This window comes from Formica exsecta, unplaced genomic scaffold (genome assembly GCF_003651465.1).
Source record: "Formica exsecta isolate Colony F162 unplaced genomic scaffold, ASM365146v1 scaffold43, whole genome shotgun sequence".
Lineage (NCBI taxonomy): Eukaryota > Metazoa > Arthropoda > Insecta > Hymenoptera > Formicidae > Formica > Formica exsecta.
This window is the reverse complement of record NW_021851539.1, coordinates 397,317-418,307: the sequence shown is the minus strand read 5'-3', so window position 1 is coordinate 418,307 and position 20,991 is coordinate 397,317. Positions and strand designations below refer to the sequence as shown.

At 34.5% G+C, this 20,991-nt stretch overlaps 2 protein-coding genes across 6 annotated transcripts; one reads left to right on the top strand and one right to left on the bottom strand.

Annotated features, from left to right (window-relative positions):
- Positions 1-602: 602 nt before the first annotated feature.
- LOC115240446 (polyadenylate-binding protein-interacting protein 2B) lies at positions 603-4,969 on the top strand. Of its 3 annotated transcripts, none has more exons than XM_029815591.1 (5): positions 603-778; positions 1,761-1,968; positions 2,126-2,317; positions 2,434-2,493; positions 3,485-4,969. In XM_029815591.1, the coding sequence occupies exons 2-5, from the start codon at positions 1,795-1,797 to the stop codon at positions 3,530-3,532; spliced, it is 474 nt and encodes a 157-aa protein (XP_029671451.1). In that variant the 5' UTR covers positions 603-778; positions 1,761-1,794; the 3' UTR covers positions 3,533-4,969. The 3 variants fall into 3 exon arrangements, with proteins under 3 accessions (XP_029671451.1, XP_029671453.1, XP_029671452.1); XM_029815592.1 differs by lacking the exon at positions 603-778 and adding an exon at positions 867-1,091; XM_029815593.1 differs by having other exon boundaries at positions 607-778; positions 2,434-4,969.
- Positions 4,970-8,211: 3,242 nt separating this feature from the next.
- On the bottom strand, positions 8,212-15,534 carry LOC115240444 (catenin alpha). 3 transcript variants are annotated; one of them, XM_029815585.1, is made up of 9 exons: positions 15,310-15,534; positions 14,978-15,085; positions 14,114-14,452; positions 13,292-14,024; positions 11,365-11,598; positions 10,641-11,246; positions 9,893-10,570; positions 9,525-9,527; positions 8,212-9,226 (listed from the first exon to the last, which is right to left on the bottom strand). In XM_029815585.1, exons 3-9 carry the CDS (start codon positions 14,428-14,430, stop codon positions 9,062-9,064), a joined length of 2,736 nt encoding a protein of 911 aa, XP_029671445.1. In that variant the 5' UTR covers positions 14,431-14,452; positions 14,978-15,085; positions 15,310-15,534; the 3' UTR covers positions 8,212-9,061. The 3 variants fall into 3 exon arrangements, with proteins under 3 accessions (XP_029671445.1, XP_029671444.1, XP_029671446.1); XM_029815584.1 differs by lacking the exon at positions 14,978-15,085; XM_029815586.1 differs by lacking the exon at positions 9,525-9,527 and having other exon boundaries at positions 14,978-15,533.
- Positions 15,535-20,991: the final 5,457 nt, after the last annotated feature.

Below are 20,991 nucleotides of genomic sequence, written 5' to 3'. Positions count from 1 at the left end.
AACACGAAAGTTGCTCACAATTGCTCAATATTACCACATAAGCGCCCGCGCGCACACGACCGTGTCCTCCCACCATCGAATTTTTTAGATAAATAACAATATCACTCTCCCCTTATAAATAAAACATGAGAAAACGCGAAAAAAATTAGCTTTTTTTTTTAATTGTCGAAATAGTCACGTCACTCTTTCGCAAATTATTACTGTAGGGACACCTACTGAGAAATGATCTAACTACTTTTAGTTGGTGTGTAAATGTAGCAGATGTCACGATAATCTTTATTTATTTGTGTGTGTGTGTGTTATAATTATAGATTATAGTATACACAAAGAAAATCACTATATGTGTTTCTGGGTAATAATTATAATTAATATTTCTAGATATATTTGTTTTATTATTAATAATTGTCAAAGAAAGAGAGAGAATTTTATATAAATATCTTTTTATAAATTTTTTTTTCTCCAAGAATAATTTCAGTAATTTTTCGATATGCGTAAAAGATGTTTCATCTTTCGTCGATTATTTCACAGAGATAGCGGATGAGTTTTGACAATTCATTCGTGAATTTCGGAGCATTACCAGCGCTGCTCCCGTGTGCGCGGCTTTAAATGTAACGACGCCGGTGGCAGCACTGTTCGCGAACGCTAATTTGTGTTGAACGACACGTATTTCGGTTTTCGGTACGTGCCCGTGAACTGATCCGTACGTACGTACGACGATAGGTATTTCACACGACGGCGACGAATCCGAGATCTGGGAGCCGTTTTTCTCACAGAAAAGGTACGTTCCGCGTGCGCGTCCGCGAGAAACGCGACATTTTTCCATTCCTCGTTCCGTCAGGGAATAAGCCCGAGAAGGGCCAGCCCCCGATTGTTCGACGTTCGACGACCGATAAACAATAGGGGGACGCGTCCCGTGCGAGCGGCGAGCAAAATTTCGCGGCCGACACGATACGAGTACAATACGCGAGTCGCAAAGATGGTCGCCCTCATTTGTCAAGCAACGATGACGACGATGATCTCGTATTCGCCGTGTCCTCTCCCCGCTATGCGCCCCCGTTAGAGTGTGAGAAACCGGAGACGCCAAATTCCAAGTAAATAGCCCGGGATTTATTCTCGTGAGTCGCGAGGAACGGTCGATTCGAGAGAAAGAAAGAGAGAGCGAGAGAGAGACAGAGATCGTATTCCCATATGCGCGAGATTCGTGTCACTCTCCGACGCGGACGTTCCGTTTCTTGACTCTTTCTCGTCTCCGCGAGACTTGGCTCCAAGGTTGCGCGTTTCGTTTCGGACACCGCCTCGAAAAAGTCGACTCTCTCTCTCCCTCCCTTCCTCTCCCTCTCTCTCGCCCAGACGGTGCGTGCAAAATCAGCAGATATATAGTATACCGGAGAGGTATCATGTTTACAAGCGGTGTCGATTCAGTCGAGTTCCGTAGTTTGTGCAAGATAACGATATAGAGCTTAGAGCCCTGTATGTTTATCTGGTTTGTTTGTTTGTTGAATGTTGTACCCCGTTCCCCCCTCCCCCCCCCCTACCTCACGCGCGCGATATCTCTTCGTAATGTATATGTAATATCTGCCGAAAGAATATATGTTATCCCCCTCTACAAAGAATCGATTGTATATATACATTATATCGTAGGTGCGTGTGTCGTCATCGGGATAAACGTTAAATTATATTTTAATGTTGATTATTTTCTCTCCCTGATAAACAATCACACTTTATAACAAATGTCGAATATTGATAGAGAGACTTTGCAGGTGATTGTTCAGTACATCGCTCAACATACTGGCTATGAAAATGAAGATTCCGAACGGTGGATCAGGAAGCGGTTATTACGGGCATGAAACAGGTATCACTTCCTACATGGATAACAACAGCGATACAGAGCCTGAGGTGCAAGGAATAGGCGATGGTGATTTCTCAGAATATCTGTGGATGGAGAATGAGGAGGAATTTGACAAACAGGTACTATTCTTTCTTTTGCCTTGTAAATATCAAATTTTTCAAAATTTTGTCTTTTATTATGTGCAAGAAATTTTCATATAAAATATATATATATATATAATATTTAATTAAATATACAATATACAATAAATGATATGGAACTCTTTCTGGTGTATAGGTACTCCAACAATTAGAAGAGGAAGAATTGATGGAGGAATGTCTAGAAGCAATGTTAGAAGAAGAGAGGCAACATCAGAGGAATATGAATTCCACAGCTTGGTCCACAGCTACTGGCACTTCTGACAATAACGCCGCTGAGCTTTGTCAACAACTTAGCAATCTGAGAATGCCCGACGATCTTGCTAAACAGGTAACAATCAAGATATTTCTTTTCTTTAATGTCTTTTGACATGAAAAAAAAAAAGGTAAAAATCTTTATAATACGCTATTATTAATATCAATATGCTACTGTAATGGAATTTCTAGAGCACGCTAAATCCAGATGCAGCTGAATTTATTCCGGCACGCAAATCAACTGTGGTATCTGTAAGTACATCGTCAGAAACTACAGTCACCACAGAACCATCGTAGAAATCTTTTGTATCTTTCTTCTTGTCCCTCCCTGTTTAAGTCACGTAAAATCGGGCTACATGTAATGTTTAGAGTTTACTATTTCTAATCTGAGACAGTGGTATTATAAGTGGATCGTGTTAGAAGTTCAATGACTGTGACTGTACGTACAAAGATAAAGAGAGATAAAGAGCGCGAGCTGTGCTGCATGGTGCGTAATGTGCGTCATCCAAACGTAATGCCAATTACGTAACCTCCGGGTGAAATACTTAAATGTAATACCGAAATTTTTATAGACAAAAAATATCGAACGTGATATTGCGTGGGATAATTATGTATATGTTTTTTGCCGAAAAATATTAACGAACGATCGTGTATAAAAATCACTTGTTAAAAAAAATTTGCAATTTATATCTCTTGTTCAATGCCGTTTACATCAAGAATAGGTTTTCGCGGTGGCAGATATTTTTAGCATTTTTAATTTATATAAATTACAATCATTGCACGGGAATAACTTATCTTGTATGGGAATAACTTATTGTTTACACACACATTGAAAGAACAGAAGGAATAGAATGCATGGATCGCTTAGACAGAAGAAAGTCTCATAAGTTTCTAAAGTAATGTATATACACACACAAGCAAGAACATACACACATACTGTTTTGTAAATTATGTTCATATCTTATGTATATGTATGTCTCGATCAAATCCCATCATCGTGGAGAGTAAACCTTTTTATCTTTTTCATCAAGCTGTAAAACACAATTGTAAAACTTTTTACAGCCTGAAAAAGTGTTTTACAGTTTGGTGTCCATCTGCCCAATGAAAACTTTCCTTAAGAGTTCCTTTTGTAATACTTATAGCAGAGAGAATGAAATATTTACAGAATCATTAGCAGGACATATTTTACCATGATCATATATTGAAGATATGTTAATAATAACAAATATTTTGCTTCCGATAGATGAATCGACAATTGCAAGCGTATAAATGCGGAAAATCAGGATTATAATTTGTACAAATATATTGTTTCGCTTAGAAATTTGCGTAAGAAAGATATATTCGAGTACTATCACATCGAGTCCTGCTTCAGCATTCATTCAACAAACTTAAAGATCTCAAGTGAAAGTCTTACTTAGGCTGTGAGGGACTCTTTTTATGACTCTTTTAGTGACACTGAGAATCAGGATACTATTTACTTATTTTTTAAATCAATTTCCATGAGATACTTCGAAATTTCAGGAGATTATAGGTTGTAGTGTAATCTCAATATGAGAATAGAATAAATGGTGAATGTACTTCAAATCCGCTTGAATAGCAAGAAGATTGATTTGACTTTTGCATAATATTTATACATATATACTCATTATTTACGAAAAGAGAGAGAGTGGATATCACATCACATCACATATTTATACAATATTTGATATTTCTTCTCGTATCTCTTGTGATTTCTCTTATGAATAATTTGTTTTACTTGAAATAACTTTTAAATCATGTCATCTCGTAATCCTCCTTTAAAATTTGAGAAAATATTGAATTATATCCTCTGTAAATTTAAAATCAAACTTTTTGCAATCCAAGATTATAATAACGATTAAAATGCATTCGTGCTTACTTACTTGGTGATATCTGCCATTCTTTTTAATGATTATGAATAAGTGTACGAGTTTTAATAAGATCTATATATTGAGATATCTATATATTGTTTCGTGTTTGCGTTCTATATACTTTATACGTGGTAAATATATGCACATTGTTTTAGTCACAACCTGGTTTAGCATGAACGTAGAAACTGTGATTATCAAAAAACAGCGCGTTACTAAGTTTACCGAATATTATTCACATATATGAGACACATTATATTAATTTTTTACAATCCACTTTGGAATCACTTTTCCTGTCGTTTATTTTATACACAAGAAATACGATATTATTAAGCTTATAATATACACTCTCAGTTACAGACTTAATTGTCAAAAGAATAAAAATTATAAAAAACGGCAAGGCGCGAGACTCTGGGAATAATTGAATATTTTATGATGTGTTACATTTAACAAATTAAAGATGACACAAGGAGATTACGAATTTTGCGATGCTTAAAAAAAAAAAATCAAATCAATGCGAGTCTAAACTAAAGCAGAGACTGATTTCACGTCCATTCTTACGTCAGCTTTAATACCTGAAGTAGATCGTATATAACCATCTTTTAATTATTACTTTACAATCGCTAATCTAGGCTCTATGTAATATAGAAAATTATTTGCAATATTATACTATCCTGCATAATATTGAGATATACCGTTGATAAACTGATATTGATAAAAATATGCCGACTATTATTCTATATTTAAGGATTTATTGATTAAAAAAGAAATCTAGTTTCTGCTATATGTCTGTCTTAAAACTTCGTTTCTTAAAATTTTCACAACAAATTGATCTTATCTATCGAAAAGAGAGAGAGTGGATATCACATCACATCACATATTTATACAATATTTGATATTTCTTCTCGTATCTCTTGTGATTTCTCTTATGAATAATTTGTTTTACTTGAAATAACTTTTAAATCATGTTATCTCGTAATCCTCCTTTAAAATTTGAGAAAATATTGAATTATATCCTCTGTAAATTTAAAATCAAACTTTTTGCAATCCAAGATTATAATAACGATTAAAATGCATTCGTGCTTACTTACTTGGTGATATCTGCCATTCTTTTTAATGATTATGAATAAGTGTACGAGTTTTAATAAGATCTATATATTGAGATATCTATATATTGTTTCGTGTTTGCGTTCTATATACTTTATACGTGGTAAATATATGCACATTGTTTTAGTCACAACCTGGTTTAGCATGAACGTAGAAACTGTGATTATCAAAAAACAGCGCGTTACTAAGTTTACCGAATATTATTCACATATATGAGACACATTATATTAATTTTTTACAATCCACTTTGGAATCACTTTTCCTGTCGTTTATTTTATACACAAGAAATACGATATTATTAAGCTTATAATATACACTCTCAGTTACAGACTTAATTGTCAAAAGAATAAAAATTATAAAAAACGGCAAGGCGCGAGACTCTGGGAATAATTGAATATTTTATGATGTGTTACATTTAACAAATTAAAGATGACACAAGGAGATTACGAATTTTGCGATGCTTAAAAAAAAAAAATCAAATCAATGCGAGTCTAAACTAAAGCAGAGACTGATTTCACGTCCATTCTTACGTCAGCTTTAATACCTGAAGTAGATCGTATATAACCATCTTTTAATTATTACTTTACAATCGCTAATCTAGGCTCTATGTAATATAGAAAATTATTTGCAATATTATACTATCCTGCATAATATTGAGATATACCGTTGATAAACTGATATTGATAAAAATATGCCGACTATTATTCTATATTTAAGGATTTATTGATTAAAAAAGAAATCTAGTTTCTGCTATATGTCTGTCTTAAAACTTCGTTTCTTAAAATTTTCACAACAAATTGATCTTATCTATAAAAAAAAAAAAGTATGCGGATAAAGATGCGATTTATTTGCAGATTATATAAATAAGTCAGTCGTTATGTGTGAAAAATATATGTCATAAGTGTATCCATATCCTTCATCATTGTTCAAATTGTACAAATTTAATTTTGCTTTAACATTTTCAAATAATGCAAGTCACATAATACGTTATATATGATATTAGAAACTGCATCACAATAGATTTCTGAATTGAGATTTATAAATGCCGCATGATTTATTCGCATAATTTCTTAGATTTCTTATAATTCTTAAACTCTCTTGTCTCGAATCTTTGATAATTATTGCTCATCACTTTCTTTTCAACTCACTTGCATATATTGATATCTCTAATCAACATGTAACATTAAGAATATTAGGTTATTCTAGATTTAAGAAAATGTGCAGCTGTAATCTTCTCGTACAGTACTACAATAAACGATAGTCATACATCATCGTATAATAACTGATTATATATATCTACAGTAACCAATGCGAATACATTATATCTCGAATGTACTGTGAGAGAGTTTGATCATTTGCGTGTTTACGAGAATAACTGTATCTCTTTTTAGCATTATGTTAATCAAAAGAAAAAAAAAGTACAAAAGCAAAATGACATATAAAAATATAATTTTCACGTTAGGTCACGGAAGAATGACAAATGTATCATTCTCCGCATTATTATTATACATTCACCATATTATATACACTCTGTGCAATGCAACGCATATTGGATTGTAAAATAGCTAGTATATATTAATTCAAGATATAGATGATATATTAATTTTATATATATACATATTATATATATATTATTTTAACTTATAATGTATTTTTGTCATTTCTAGCAATTTTTTGCATATGTGGTTTTTCTCGTGCCCACTCCTTATTTTTTTCTTGTAGCATTTAATGTATAGCATAAAGCAAAATATAGATACATGTATTAAAATGTACATTTTATTTCCATTCTTTTCTATCCCACATGTCATAATAAGAGAACATCACTTGAATATATATGGATAATTTTGTATGAAAATAAATCATCATACATATGTGAAATAATAAATAGGTCATTATTATGAGAAAAGCATCACCTTATATTTGGCAGCATATTGATTACAATATTTCAATCTTAAAAGTAATTATAATATCGTTAATATTTATCTCGATAATAAAAAATGATACGATGCCACTTTATTACATAACATATTGGCATCTATTTCGTGTCGTATAATCGATGGTTCAATTCTATGTAGCTACAAAGAATCTGCAATATATTATAATATAATAATATATATGTATCAGAGTACTGAAATATAGTATGTTTCCTAAGACGTAAGAAGTAATAGTTCTGTATACTTAAGTAGACAGACAATAAAAATCACTTTGATAATAAAGTGAATAATAATTTGATACAAAGTGAATATATATAATGATATAAATCTCATACCACACATTGCATTTCTTCGCAAATGTGAGGATTAAATTACAAAAACCATAAATGATATCAGAGACAATTTGACGATGCTTCATCTTGCCCTATTAGAATTAATGAAATAAAATATAAATTTTTATGCACGAAAGAAAATATATATAATTGTATGAAAAAATAAATAATTCATAAATTGTATAGAATTCTTATATTTACGTTTTATCCCTCCATTACCTTTATTTATAGACTTTAGGGGAAACCACTCGCGCGCGAGCGGATGTAATCGTAATACTTGATATATTTTATTTTTGAGAGAACTTTGTATATTAGATTGAGTATATTTGTATATTACAAAATACGAAATATATATAAAGAATTATTCAATATATATAGAGCTAAATACATTGCTCTCTGGTTTTCTTCTTTTGGCCTTTCACAGTAATTAAAATCTTACTTGTATTACAAATGTTACATTGTATAGAGTACAATATAACATTAATATATAACACACATCAATTCTGATATACGTTTGATTATCAAAATAAAATTGATAATAAAAAGATTATTATTAGGATATGGACTAAATGGGAATTGGAATTTTTTTCTTCACATTCACATATTCCTACTCATTCAATTGTTTGTAATACAAAAATTAAAAATGATATTCGCCCATAACTATGTAATAATATATTTGCTTATATACAAGTTAATATAGTAAATACTTTATAATCTGCAGTCTCTTTATTTCGATACAATACTGTGTCAATCCATGATCAGTTTTATTCACCTCGTATAAACTCAATTCTTCACAAAAAAAATAAGAATAATAGAATTTACTATAAGAAGAAAAAATTTACATAAAGATATATTTCTAATCTGAACGCTATCACGTCTAAGTAGATACTGATATTAAAAAATCTTAATAATAAATATACATAGAATAAAAATCACCAATATAAAGTTATATAAAATAATATAAACCAATAAGAAATATATTGTATTGTCGAAAAATAAATTAGTAATATAGGAAGTAATAGGATTCTTGTAATTTGTCGCATGAGTGAAATGTGTATGTGTCACTCTTACAGCTAAAAAAATGTAATAGATAATATAAAGATTTTCCATTATGCGAGTAAAAACTCAAATACAATCATACTGTATGGACTCACAAACAAATATGATTTGTAACATAAAATCCTTATTATACTTAATTGTGCCCCTGTAAGATTGAATATGATGATTGTGTGTATGTCTTTCAGCCTTTCTTAATTCCTACTAATTTTCTCGTTAAAACGGCTCTTCAAAATTGCATTGGTTATTTCTTGGAATTATGTATTATTCGCTTTTATTACTGTGATTATTGTTCTCGATTAAAAACTAATAGTTAACATACTTAAATTGTATATTCATGCGTAGTATACCACGGAATGATCAAGACATTCTATATCGTTCACATTTTAAACTTCATCGAAAATAAAATATTTTGGCCTTACATAACTCTTGAAAGGTGATGCTGTATGTATATATATATTTAATACATTACTTCTATTTTTTCGTTTACTTACATTGGCAGAGCTTATACACTCTCGGTAGGGCTTTGAAATTCCGAAAGTGCATGTATAGGATTCTGCACCTTCTTTTGCGAACCTTTACGCACTTTCGCTCTCACCTCTTCAGGTCTCTCGGGACGTACTAACGGTTTCTTCTCCGGAGCCTTCATCTTCCATATGACGATAGGAGACTAATTAAAACACAAATAACAAATATGTATTATTATATATTAAATATCTACATATATATTTTCTTTACTAAATTTGTGCTTTGAGATTAATATTAATGATTGCATTGATTAAATGTCAACATGTTTTATTTTAACATTTATATATGATATAGCATATTTAATAAACTTTTAAGTCTCTAATATTTAATAGAAAAAAAAGTACAAAGCAAAATGACATATAAAATTGGCAAAAATACTCTATAACATTTGTGCATGAATGATTTATTAAGGCAGCATATATAAGATAGCATATACTTACATACTGAAAATCCACAAATGTTAGTGTAGAGAAATAAAAAAAATATAAAATATATATATAATATAATGAGAGTATAACTATAGTAATTTTAAAATTTTATAATACCAAAACAGATATTATTTAACTTTTTTACTATTGTGTAATACTCTAATGTATCTTTCAACTGACTTTGTAAAGCGTCTAATTAAACTCTCTATAATTGGACAAGCTAATGGAGATTGAGGAAGATATAATAATAAATTGTATAATTTCAAATATAACAGGTTATTGACTCAATAGCTGTTAATTTATAATATAATTAATTGTTAATATACACTAAGACTTAGTTATTACTATAATCAAAAGTAATAAATGCGGATGAAACTTACCGTTACCGTGGATTGTCGTGGATACTTCGTCGACGCGACGTAAGAAGCTTTCACCGTAAGCACAACGGCATTCATCAAGTTTTTGGCAGCCTGTATGAGAGAGGTTGCGCTATCTAGGCCGGAGACGATCAACTCGCCACTGATATTCTGCACATCTGCCTTCACCTTACTCGTAATATTCATCTGGTGACAATAGAGCGCTATGCGTTGCAAATACGCCAAGAGATCTTTCTTTGTGGAACTCTCCGGGCACTGATCGGCAATCTGTCTAGTCAGCTTGTCCAGCTTTGTGCCAGCTTCGGAGATCTTCTTCGCCGCATTTATAACGTCCATGGTCGTTTTCAGGGGACCTCGGCCGCGAGTAAAGTCCGTCATCTCCATCATAATCATGCACATGTGCTTAGCAAGAACGATAATGTCATTGCCGGCATCGTCCCATTTCGCCACCTCTTTATCGAATTTGAGTTTCTCGCTCTTGAAATATTCGACCTGTTGCAGGATTTTCTGCTTGTCCTCCTCCGGCATCTTTCTCATTGCTTCACGGGCGGTCGTGATGCCGCTGATCTCCGGGTACTCGTCCACACCGTGTTCCCCGGTCTGAGCGCTAGACTTGCTACGTGTTTCCAACGTGTAATGCTCATCCAGTTCCACATCTTCAGGATCCAGGTCCTCATCCGCCTGAAAAATGACGAGAAATTAAAAATAACGAAGAAGAGAATAGCCGTAAAGTTTTTACGGTTCTCTTTACCCTGTTCATCAGCACAGCTCGCCTGATTTCGCGAACTCCGTCGTACACCAATCTAGACGCGTCGATGAAATCGTTTTCGTCCACTTCTTGCGCCGGATTGCTGCGCAGAGCATTCACAGCCTCCTCCACTCGTTGCTCAAAGTTTGGCATCACTTGTTTTCTGAGAACCTTCACCGCTTCAAGAACTCGCTTAGTGTAAATGCATGGCTCATAATTGTCCATCTCAGCTTGTACGACATTGCACACTCTGGCGGAACGGCCGAGTATTGCACCCGCATGTCTATCTAGAGTGTCAGCATCACCGGGACGCACTTGTAATGCCAAGACACATTTGTTGACGTCGTCCAGAATATGATTTTCGGAGACCGCCAGGAAATCGTCGATCGTGGTGATATCGTCCACAGCCTCCGTCAATACGCGCATCTGATTTTCCCACGCCTGGCGGAATACCTTCATATTGTCCTTCGCAACATCCGTATTTCGTGCAGCCCACACGCGCGCAGCGTTGATCACCTGTGGGCATAGATTCTCTATTTGCGCAGCAGCGTAACGCACCATTTTTACGCCATCTTCGTTGTTAGACATACTGCACACCAGATTTGCAACCTGTTCAAAGAAAATAAATAATTTTAATCTTATTATATTTAAAATATCTCAATGAGAGCACATTCATAAAAGAAATTATTTTTCTATTTATTATAATATTTATGTAAGAATTATTTACCTCTACCAGTTTATTCGCATGTTCCGTGAAAATAAGCGCATACTCTTCCACTTCCTTGATCCAACCCTTTTCTGCTGCTTCGTACAGAGCTTGTAACGGCGCGCTCGTTTCCAGGAAACTATCCGATACATGATCAACTACAGCTTTGCGCAATTGTCTGCGAAGATCACGGGTCTTTCTACACATGTGATCTATGGCTCTCTCTAAGCCTTCAGATTGTTCCTTGACGCCCATCTGTCAATATATATTTATCGATTAATTTTGTACAAACTTGATAAAGTATTTTTGTACTTTACACAGCTATAAATGATTGCTTAATATGCAACATGGTTATTGTTAGTTTAAATCCGATCCGTATTATAGAAAAAAATAAACGTATAATTGTGGAAAAAATATATAAATAATATTATTAAAATAATGTTATATATTAATATATATATAATATGTAAAATGTATTCTAAAATATTAAATAATAATTGATTATGATTTTTAGCAGCATATTTGCAGCACAAGCGTTATTTACAAATTAAATATGTACAAAGTATCTCGGAGATACATGCCAAGCCACTTTTTACTTAGGCATTCTTTGGTAAACTTAAAATCAATCTTTAACAAAAAAGTCGAGAGAACTGATATTTTTCAAATTACAAGCATTATAAAAATATAAATTGTTATTCTTTTTTGAGATGTAAACTTTATTCTCTATTTAATTTCAAGATATTCAAGATTGAAAGTTTGAAATAAATAATGATTTTCTTCAACATTTTCATTAAGGAAAGATCGATCCCAAAATTAGTTCAAGTTTCTACATGTGAAAAGTGGCCTGTATTAAAACGTGATGTATATGTGTATATATATATTTACTATTTATGTGTATAATTATATGTACAGCACATTCTAATTTTCTACAGTTATGCTAACCTATCGTTTTACTTATTGCATTTTATATTGCATTTAGATTTATTTTTCGTTTTATATAACTGCCAAATTATATATATTAGTCACTTAATCTTTATATATAAAAATGTAGAAAAAATTAGAAAACTAATTATTAAAACAGACAGTGGGCATGTAGCTAATAATCTAATGATTAGTGCTGGTTACTGTGAATGAAAATATGCATTGGTAGTGTGTAAGAAATCTAAGATAATGTGTATATGCGTATTAAAAAACCCATGGAGAAAGTATTTAATTATTTAATAAATATGCAACAAAAATACAAAGAAAATGTAAGATTACTTCTCGCATATTTACCCGTTTCCCACCCCGAGCGCGCTGTAACTGGCCATCACCAACAAAAACAAATCAATAGAATATTGTTTCAATAACTATAAAAAGTTTCAATAAATAAGAATAAATCGCATATTTTATGCATAATTGATTGTATCGTATAAAATTTTATAAAAAATAGCAAATAAGATTCTTAAACTGAAAATACTAGAATGAACAATGTCATATATTTATAAATGTCATATATTTATAATATTGGATGTTGTAAAGTTCTAAACTATTGAATAAGCGCTTTATTTTAGAGCGAGATAATAATAGTAAACTGTCGTTTACAGAGTATAGTTGTGTTTATTTTGTATATTCGAAAAAATAAAAGATTAATATATCTCTTACTCGATCAATTATCATTATTCAATGCAAACTGATGATCAATCAATACATTAATTTAGCGCTTTATTATTCAAGGAACCAAAATTCAAGAGAAAAAATCTAAAAAAAAATCCACCCAAGTCTAATTATTACACTTAGTATCAAATTACTCTCTTATTCTAATCATGATATTATAATTGATACATTCGTATCTACTCGTATTTACTTAATCAAAAATATCTATGCTCCTTTCTCATCCTTTTGATATGTCAACACTACATATTATTCGCACATTTCTTTTTATATAATCATAATCATCTCTACTTACGTTGTTCATGTATTCACTCAGAAGATCCTGAAGCGCCTGTCTGACCGCGTTACATTCAGCGACAATGCGCTCTCTACGTTCGTCCCTGGTGCACGACGAATCCGCCATCAATGCGGCCCCGCTGATAATACTTTCCAATCTCTCCTCGAGGCTCGGCCGCGTACGAACTTCGTTATATGCAAGCGGAGACATCACCATCCTTTCATCGAAGTCATCCAACGCGGCGGCCAACTCGCCCGGACCTTCGTAAGGATGCTGATTGTCGGGCGGAGTTTTCCCTTGAGCAACGTCATTTATCGTGTTCACGGCTTCGCACACCTGCTTCAGCACGTAATCGCGATTCGCCTTGGCTGCCGCCAGATCGGGATGCTGCACATATACCTTCGACGCGGTGAGCAACATGGTGGAATGTTTCTTCAGGACGGCCCGAGCAGCCGCCAAATCGTCTCTGAGCTGTGGATCCTTTAGCTCGTGTTGACGCTTGGCCGCCTGATGGATCAATTCGGCGGCGTTTCTGCCAAATTCCTTGATATTCTGGATTAATTCGCCCTGTGAGGAGGCGTTCTTCAACTTTTTCAGATCATCCTCCACTACGTATAATGATTTCAAGAGCAAGTGAACATCAACCATGTCTGCTAAAATAAGTAAACGCGTCACCGCTGACAATAAATTCCTTGCGGCGCGTACCATATTGCCGCGTTTCAGCGACGAGCATGGATCCTCAGAAAATTCCCTGTATAAATGATTTCCACGTTAAATGAGCACATAATATAGCAATAAAAATATCCACATTTATAAATATAAATAAGTAAGCTGTTATACCTTGCAGCAATGCTCATTGCTGCACCTGTTTTTCTCACTTCTTCTACAGCGCTTAACATTTCCGCTGTAATGTCCGGATTTTCATAGGCGATCTTTTCACCTTTTTCGATAAAATTGGTAGTTGCTTTTTCTACGGTTCCAACAAGCGCGCTAGCCCTCTTTGATTTTCCTTTCTTTTTCTTGCTGGGACCTTTTGTGTTCACTAATGTGGTAACTTGAAGCACTAGCGGCTCTAATGTTTTCTCTACAGACATGGTCCGTATCTCCAAGTTTTTTGGATCCCATTTCAAAGTAATTGGCCCAAAGTGATCAGACATGTTTATGATATCAATATTTATCCTATAATTACATAAAATTTTGTATCATTATTTCAATTTTGTTATTTTTGTGTGCATCTGGAATATTTTAGTGTTCTCAAAAATTTCCAATGTATTAAATCACATATAAGGTGCTTATTGATATATATATATATATATATATATATATAATTTTTTTGAAATTAATGCTTAGCACATAAAGCTTTCTAAAATTCATTTCTATTAACTATCAACATAATAATAGCCATATATAATAGACGCAATGGATAATACTCTATTCTCTTTTTATACAAAAAATTAAATGACTTGCTCATACATTTTTATAAGTCGTTTTCCTTTTATTATAATTGTCCATCATAAATTTTATAATTTAAAGATGCTATTATTTTCATTTAATTATATTCTATAAACAAATATTATACATTCAGAATGAAACTTAAATGAAATACATATTCAGCTTTTCATATTAATTGATCATGTGTATCAAATTAGAAAAAGCCAGTATCTATCGATTCTGCAGATAAGTGAATTCAAGATTAAAAATTACCCAATTGGAATATTTATACCACTCGTCTAGTGTGTCAAATGTAAATATCGTTGACTGTATCTCCTCTCTGAATTTCTCGGCCAGAACGTGCGACGAGAAGATGAATCACTGTGATTGATAATGTTGCTATTATTTTTGTCTTTCTACATCCGTTTGTGCGATCCGTAAATCTCGCAATTTCCAATAGCAACTACATTTGATTCCGTTTGATTCCGAAGGAAACGTCGTCACACGTCCTTTGCACACGCGCTAGTATACGGGTAGACGAAGGTAACGCATAAGGACGAGGGAAGAGGGAAGGGGGTATTCGAGACAGAACGAACCCGGCCTACCTGCATCAAAGTGGAAAGAACTTTCGGCTGGTGCGATTTTTTCCCGCCGTTAACAGTAACAGGCTCGCGCGAAATCTCGTCACGATATCTCGTGCAAAATTGGCAGCATTAAACGTAATGAACAAGATCCAACTACGGAGATAGAGTCCAAGTTTCTGACGATGTATCACCCCATTGGCATCTCGCTTACGCCTCGAGTTTCTGACGTCATTATTTCCGCTAGGCTCGAAGGATTGGCGCGCCTGCTCACTCGGTTATCATTAGGCGAGGCTAATTCTTTGCGCGTGCGCATCCGAGAAAGAGAAAGAAGCTGAGAGAGAGAGAGAGAGAGAGAGAGAGAGAGAAGGTGCCAGCGAAACGAACAGACCTCTCTATTGACTTATCATCGGGAAATTTCAGAACATATCTTTGGAATGTGCACGAACGTGCGAATCTGTGAATCGGTGCAAGTGCAAGGTGACCCAAAACCAGGGTTGGGCAATTTGGCGCTGCGAATGGTTTCCTACGATTCCTATGTATAAAAACGTATAATACGTATAAAACGTATAAAACGTATTATACATGGCAAAACTGTAAAGGTGCCATTACATGGCAACATTAAGCGTCGAGCGTCTGCGTAGAAAATTGCGCAGAATCTAATTTCAGCCTAGAATCTATCTCTTTTAAATTCTGCGCATTTTTCTGCGCAGACGCTCGACGCTTAATGTTGCCATGTAGGCCGGTATTCATAGTCCGTTCTTATATCCAAGATCGTCTTAAGTGTGGTCTTGGGTCGTCTTAAGATCCCATTCAACCAATGAAATGGCCGCATAGTATCTTAAGATCGTACTTAAGACGATCTTGAATATAAGAACGGACTATGAATACCGGCCGTAAAGGTACCTTAAAGGCCGTATTACACTACGGTTTGCGGGCTCGGTTGCAGTTGAGGGTACCGTTGATGTTTGCGGATTGACCAATCAGAGCAAAGCAGCTTGTCGGCTGATTGGTCAATCCGCAACTGTCAACCGTAACTCCAACCGCAACCAACCTCCTTAGTGAAATACAATCTTAAAAAGCGGGATTCTGACCTAATAAAGTAGTAAACAAGGAAAATAACCGAATACGGACGTGTTTAAAATATTGTTTTTTTTTGTTTTTGGTTAGACTCGATTGCACATGCGCACTATAGTGGCGCCACTTTAAAGCACCTTTACATGGCAGCATTAAGCGTCGAGCGTCTGCGCAGAAAAATGCGCAGAATTTAAAAGAGATAGATTCTAGGCTGAAATTAGATTCTGCGCAATTTTCTGCGCAGACGCTCGACGCTTAACGCTGCCATGTAATGGCACCTTTACGCGGCGCCATATTATTATACATGGATGAGAGAAACCTATGGACGTATTTAAACCAGGAAAATAACCGAATACGGACGTGTTTAAAATATTGTTTTTTTCTGGTTTTTGGTTAGACTCGATTGCACATGCGCACTATAGTGGCGCCACTTTAAAGCACCTTTACATGGCAGCATTAAGCGTCGAGCGTCTGCGCAGAAAAATGCGCAGAATTTAAAAGAGATAGATTCTAGGCTGAAATTAGATTCTGCGCAATTTTCTACGCAGACGCTCGACGCTTAACGCTGCCATGTAATGGCACCTTTACGCGGCGCCATATTATTATACATGGATGAGAGAAACCTATGGACGTATTCATAGACATAGTATATCTAGACCATAGACATAGTATATCTAGACCATAGACATAGTATATCTAGACCATAGACATAGTATATCTAGACCATAGACATAGTATATCTAGACCGAGCGTTTGCCTTTATTTAAGGAGTGGGGGTAAAGAACACGTAGAAAAGGACATACTCTGTTTCGTGCCTCTTGCATCGGTCTAGATATACTATGTCTATGGTCTAGATATACTATGTCTATGCTTGTAGCTAACATATGACATATATATAGTATATATCTGTTATATATCTTTTATATAGTGTAGTATTTGCACTTTCAAAAGACAATTTTCTTTTAATTTACTCACAAAACTAAGCATAATTTTAATTCAACTTCAAATCTTATTATTTTATACATCTATCCGATATAAAACGAAGCAAATAAAACGCTACTATTTGAACATAGTTATAATTTAATACAAAATTACAACAAGTAATTACAAGTATCATCCGAATAGTTGTAACCGATCTGTAGAGAGTGTTGATGATAGTGATAACAAGGATGAATAAAAGTTTTGACACATTTGTTTGTAATTTTGTATTAAATAATAACTATGTTCAAATAGTGGCGTTTTATTTGCTTTATTTTATATCGAATAGAATGCATAAAATAATAAGGTTGTGGCGATGCGTTGCTAAGGAGCGAGGGGTAAGAGGGGAGCAGTGAGCAGTAGGCGTGAGCTAAAAAATCCAGCCGAAAGTTACAAATAAATCCCAGTTCACTTATACGTCGGGGGCGACGCGTGACGCCGGGCGTAGAGTCGCGGCCTGGTAATCGAGAGATTCCAGGTTCGATTCCGCTCGGGTCCCGTCCTTCCCACATGCCTCAAAAGAGGTTTTTCCACAGATTATCATATAAAACTCTATCCTTCCACTTCCCCACATGCCTCAGAAAGAGGTTTCACATTATCCGATATAATGAATAATAGTATATAAAAAGGGCTACATAATTAACTTATACACTATATAATTTATAAATGTAATAAAGTTAATTACTTACAATGTTTGATGATTAGATGCAGCAGAGATCTGGATTTACCTCTTTTTTTTTTTTTATTTAAATGACCAATATGATCAGGGGTAGATCAATATATTCGGGCCAACAACAGGTTATATTAGAATATAAATTTCAGTGAGTACGTTCTCTTGGGGAAGGAGAGAAGGAAGGAATTTGTTTGGGAGGTGGTAGGGAAGGAAAAATAGGAAAGCGCAGGCCAGGGTCGAGTCGGGAATCGAACCCGAGATCTCTGGGATGTGAGTCAGACGCGCTACTCCCTGAGCCACCAGAGGCCCTCTGGATTTACTCCACCGCCACAAATGCAGATCAACGTATTCCTATGTCACAACAAAAACCGTCGAGAGAACAGTTATTAAAAGAAATTTACAAAAAAATTTGCTTTTTCTATTTATCTCTCTTGCAATGTATTCGTGTAAATTTTGCATTTCTATATTAATCGGAGCATATTTTAACAATTAAATGCTTTTCTTTTTTATTTGTTTTTTCTTTTTGCATGTTATGACTTCTTTTTATTCTTTTTATGTATAAAATATTAAAAACATTGCTTTTTATATTTATAATATTTATAATAAAATTCTAATAATGTCTTATTTCAACTAAGTTTTATCAGGAATGACCCAACTGCAATGCAAGGCTTACAAAATTATTTATAATTTCTGTATCTATGATTTTCGAATAAACTCATTTAGGTGTTTTTGGAACAGTGATTTTTCACATTCCACATCAAAGAAAAAGAAGAAATTGGCAGACAAAATATTGCGTCAGAAAGTACGTGATTTGGTGCCAGAGTCGCAAGCATATATGGATTTACTCGCGTTTGAGAGAAAATTGGATGCAACTATAATGCGGAAGCGTCTCGATATTCAAGAGGCTTTGAAACGACCAATGAAGCAGAAAGGAAAATTGCGCGTTTTTATTTCAAATGCGTTTTATTTGCCATTGAGTATATCAGCCATTGCAGGTATTCTCTTTTTACATAAGATTAAACATTATCACAGTGTTCAGGAAATATCGCTCCCTTTTCTCAATCATTGCACCGGCATCTCACTTACTCTAGTCCTTCTCTCTAGCATTCTCTCTCTCTTCCTTTTTCCTCTTGTACGCGGCCGTGACCCAATCCCGCAGCCTGTCCTATCAATCTAACTAGTCTCGCGCAATGTTATCACCCAATCATAAGCACGCTCTCAGGACCTTATCCGCGCTCCTGCGTCGATATCGACCCTTCCGGAAATCCTCGATCTTCCTGTGAGTACCGGTCTATCGTGACGCACGTTGCCTTTAGAACAGTTTTCGCTCTCTGAATATTCGGTTTAGATTCTCGTGGCTCTGCTCAAGTGAACTCTAATACGGTTGTCTCAAACGGTCATTGTCATCTCCCGGAAATTAACAGCATCAAATTTAAGAATCATACGCGCGTGAAGTGTGCGCTATCCCTTCTCGGGACACCGGGGACTTGTACGCAGTTATCGTACGAAGCACGCGGTACGTCGTAGAGCGACGTAACATTCTCTTGCAACCTCTCTCGAATTCCTCGGCGGATTTCGCGGTCGTTCTCAATTACAAACTATAGAATTATTGCATAAGATCCTAGACTAATAAGATTTAGTGTAATTATTAGAATAAAGCGAGATATCATCGCTAGAAGAATTGTGAAGTGCGGCTCATATTTCTTTGTGCGTGTGACTCATTGACTGTTCTGCCCGACACCCCCGAAACCAGACATTTCTCGGGTTATTTATTAAACAATATATATATATATTGATCTAATCTACAATCCATGTTTTTGTTAGTGACAATAGTTGTGGGACTGTCCCATAGAGTATTGATGTATGTACTTTAATTGTGTAAAAGCATTTGTAATTCTGTTCAGCCATTATAAAAACTGGTAAAATCAAAAAATTACGTTCGGTTGGTAAAAACATGATGGTCCAGGATCCCCTTAATACATATTGCCCCGCGATACTTTGAAAAAGGCACCCAGTGGCGTAAAATAAATTAATTAATTAAATCATCTAAAATAATTAAAACGTTTAAGTTTCAGAAATAAAATTATTTTTTTAAAACATAAAAATTTTTTCTATTTTATCCAAGGAATCATCCTAATTGACTTTTTTCTCTTTCAAGGCTATTAAAGAAACTGGTAAATCCTTGGGGTGAGCCAAGTTATTACGCCACTGAGTGGCCTTCTTCAAGGCATCATTTAGCTCAGATATTTTAATATTTCCTTTTTGCAACTTTGCACGGAATTCCGTCCATCTTTCTATGTCATTTATATCAAGAAAATGGTTACCCTCTTTAAAAATTTCATCATAATCAATTAAAGTCATATTTTTAATGTTCTTTTTGTTACTAAAGACTTTCAGCCTGATAAAAAGTCTAACATTGGTAGCGAGTTCTCCAACATATAAAATGCGGAGAATATTATTCAATTCTTTCATTTTTAGCTTCATTGTTTGTATCTCAGATTTCATGTTTCCATTTTCTTGCAACAGCTGCTTATTAATTTGGCGAAGGTTTTCGTTTTCTGCAAATTGCCGGTTAACAATTCTATGTAGTTCTTCATTTTCTTTAAACAGCCGCGAAAAAATTCTTGTCTGATGCATGGTTGTTTTATAAATGACTTCATTCGTTAGTATTCTCAAATTTTTCCACATTCTGGAATTAAAAAATGATTTTAGAGGGTGAAATATGAAATCGGATATGCGATCGGATGTTCCTCGTGATATTGAATCGATACACGAGCGATGCTGGATTAAAGAATCGGCTGGAAATTCACAGAAAGTTCGGATCGCACCCACGCGAAAACACAAACGAAACTCCGGTGTCGCCGGTTGAGCTCGAAAGACACGTGTGGAAACTGGAAACGTAAACTAGTAATGGCGGCGTCTGGCGCTCGTTGCCAGTGATCAGTGATGAAAGCTCGTGGGAAAAATCTCGCACATGC

Excerpts from the sequence above, each read along its gene's own strand:
- LOC115240446 (XM_029815591.1), top strand. The coding sequence starts at position 1,795 with ATGAAAATGAAGATTCCGAACGGTGGATCAGGAAGCGGTTATTACGGG. Across the intron at positions 1,969-2,125 it reads AGGAGGAATTTGACAAACAG|GTACTCCAACAATTAGAAGA; the intron begins GTACTATTCTTT and ends TCTGGTGTATAG. Across the intron at positions 2,494-3,484 it reads GCAAATCAACTGTGGTATCT|ATGAATCGACAATTGCAAGC; the intron begins GTAAGTACATCG and ends TGCTTCCGATAG.
- LOC115240444 (XM_029815585.1), bottom strand. The coding sequence starts at position 14,430 with ATGTCTGATCACTTTGGGCCAATTACTTTGAAATGGGATCCAAAAAAC. Across the intron at positions 14,025-14,113 it reads GCAATGAGCATTGCTGCAAG|GGAATTTTCTGAGGATCCAT; the intron begins GTATAACAGCTT and ends TCATTTATACAG. Across the intron at positions 10,571-10,640 it reads GAGCTGTGCTGATGAACAGG|GCGGATGAGGACCTGGATCC; the intron begins GTAAAGAGAACC and ends GTCATTTTTCAG.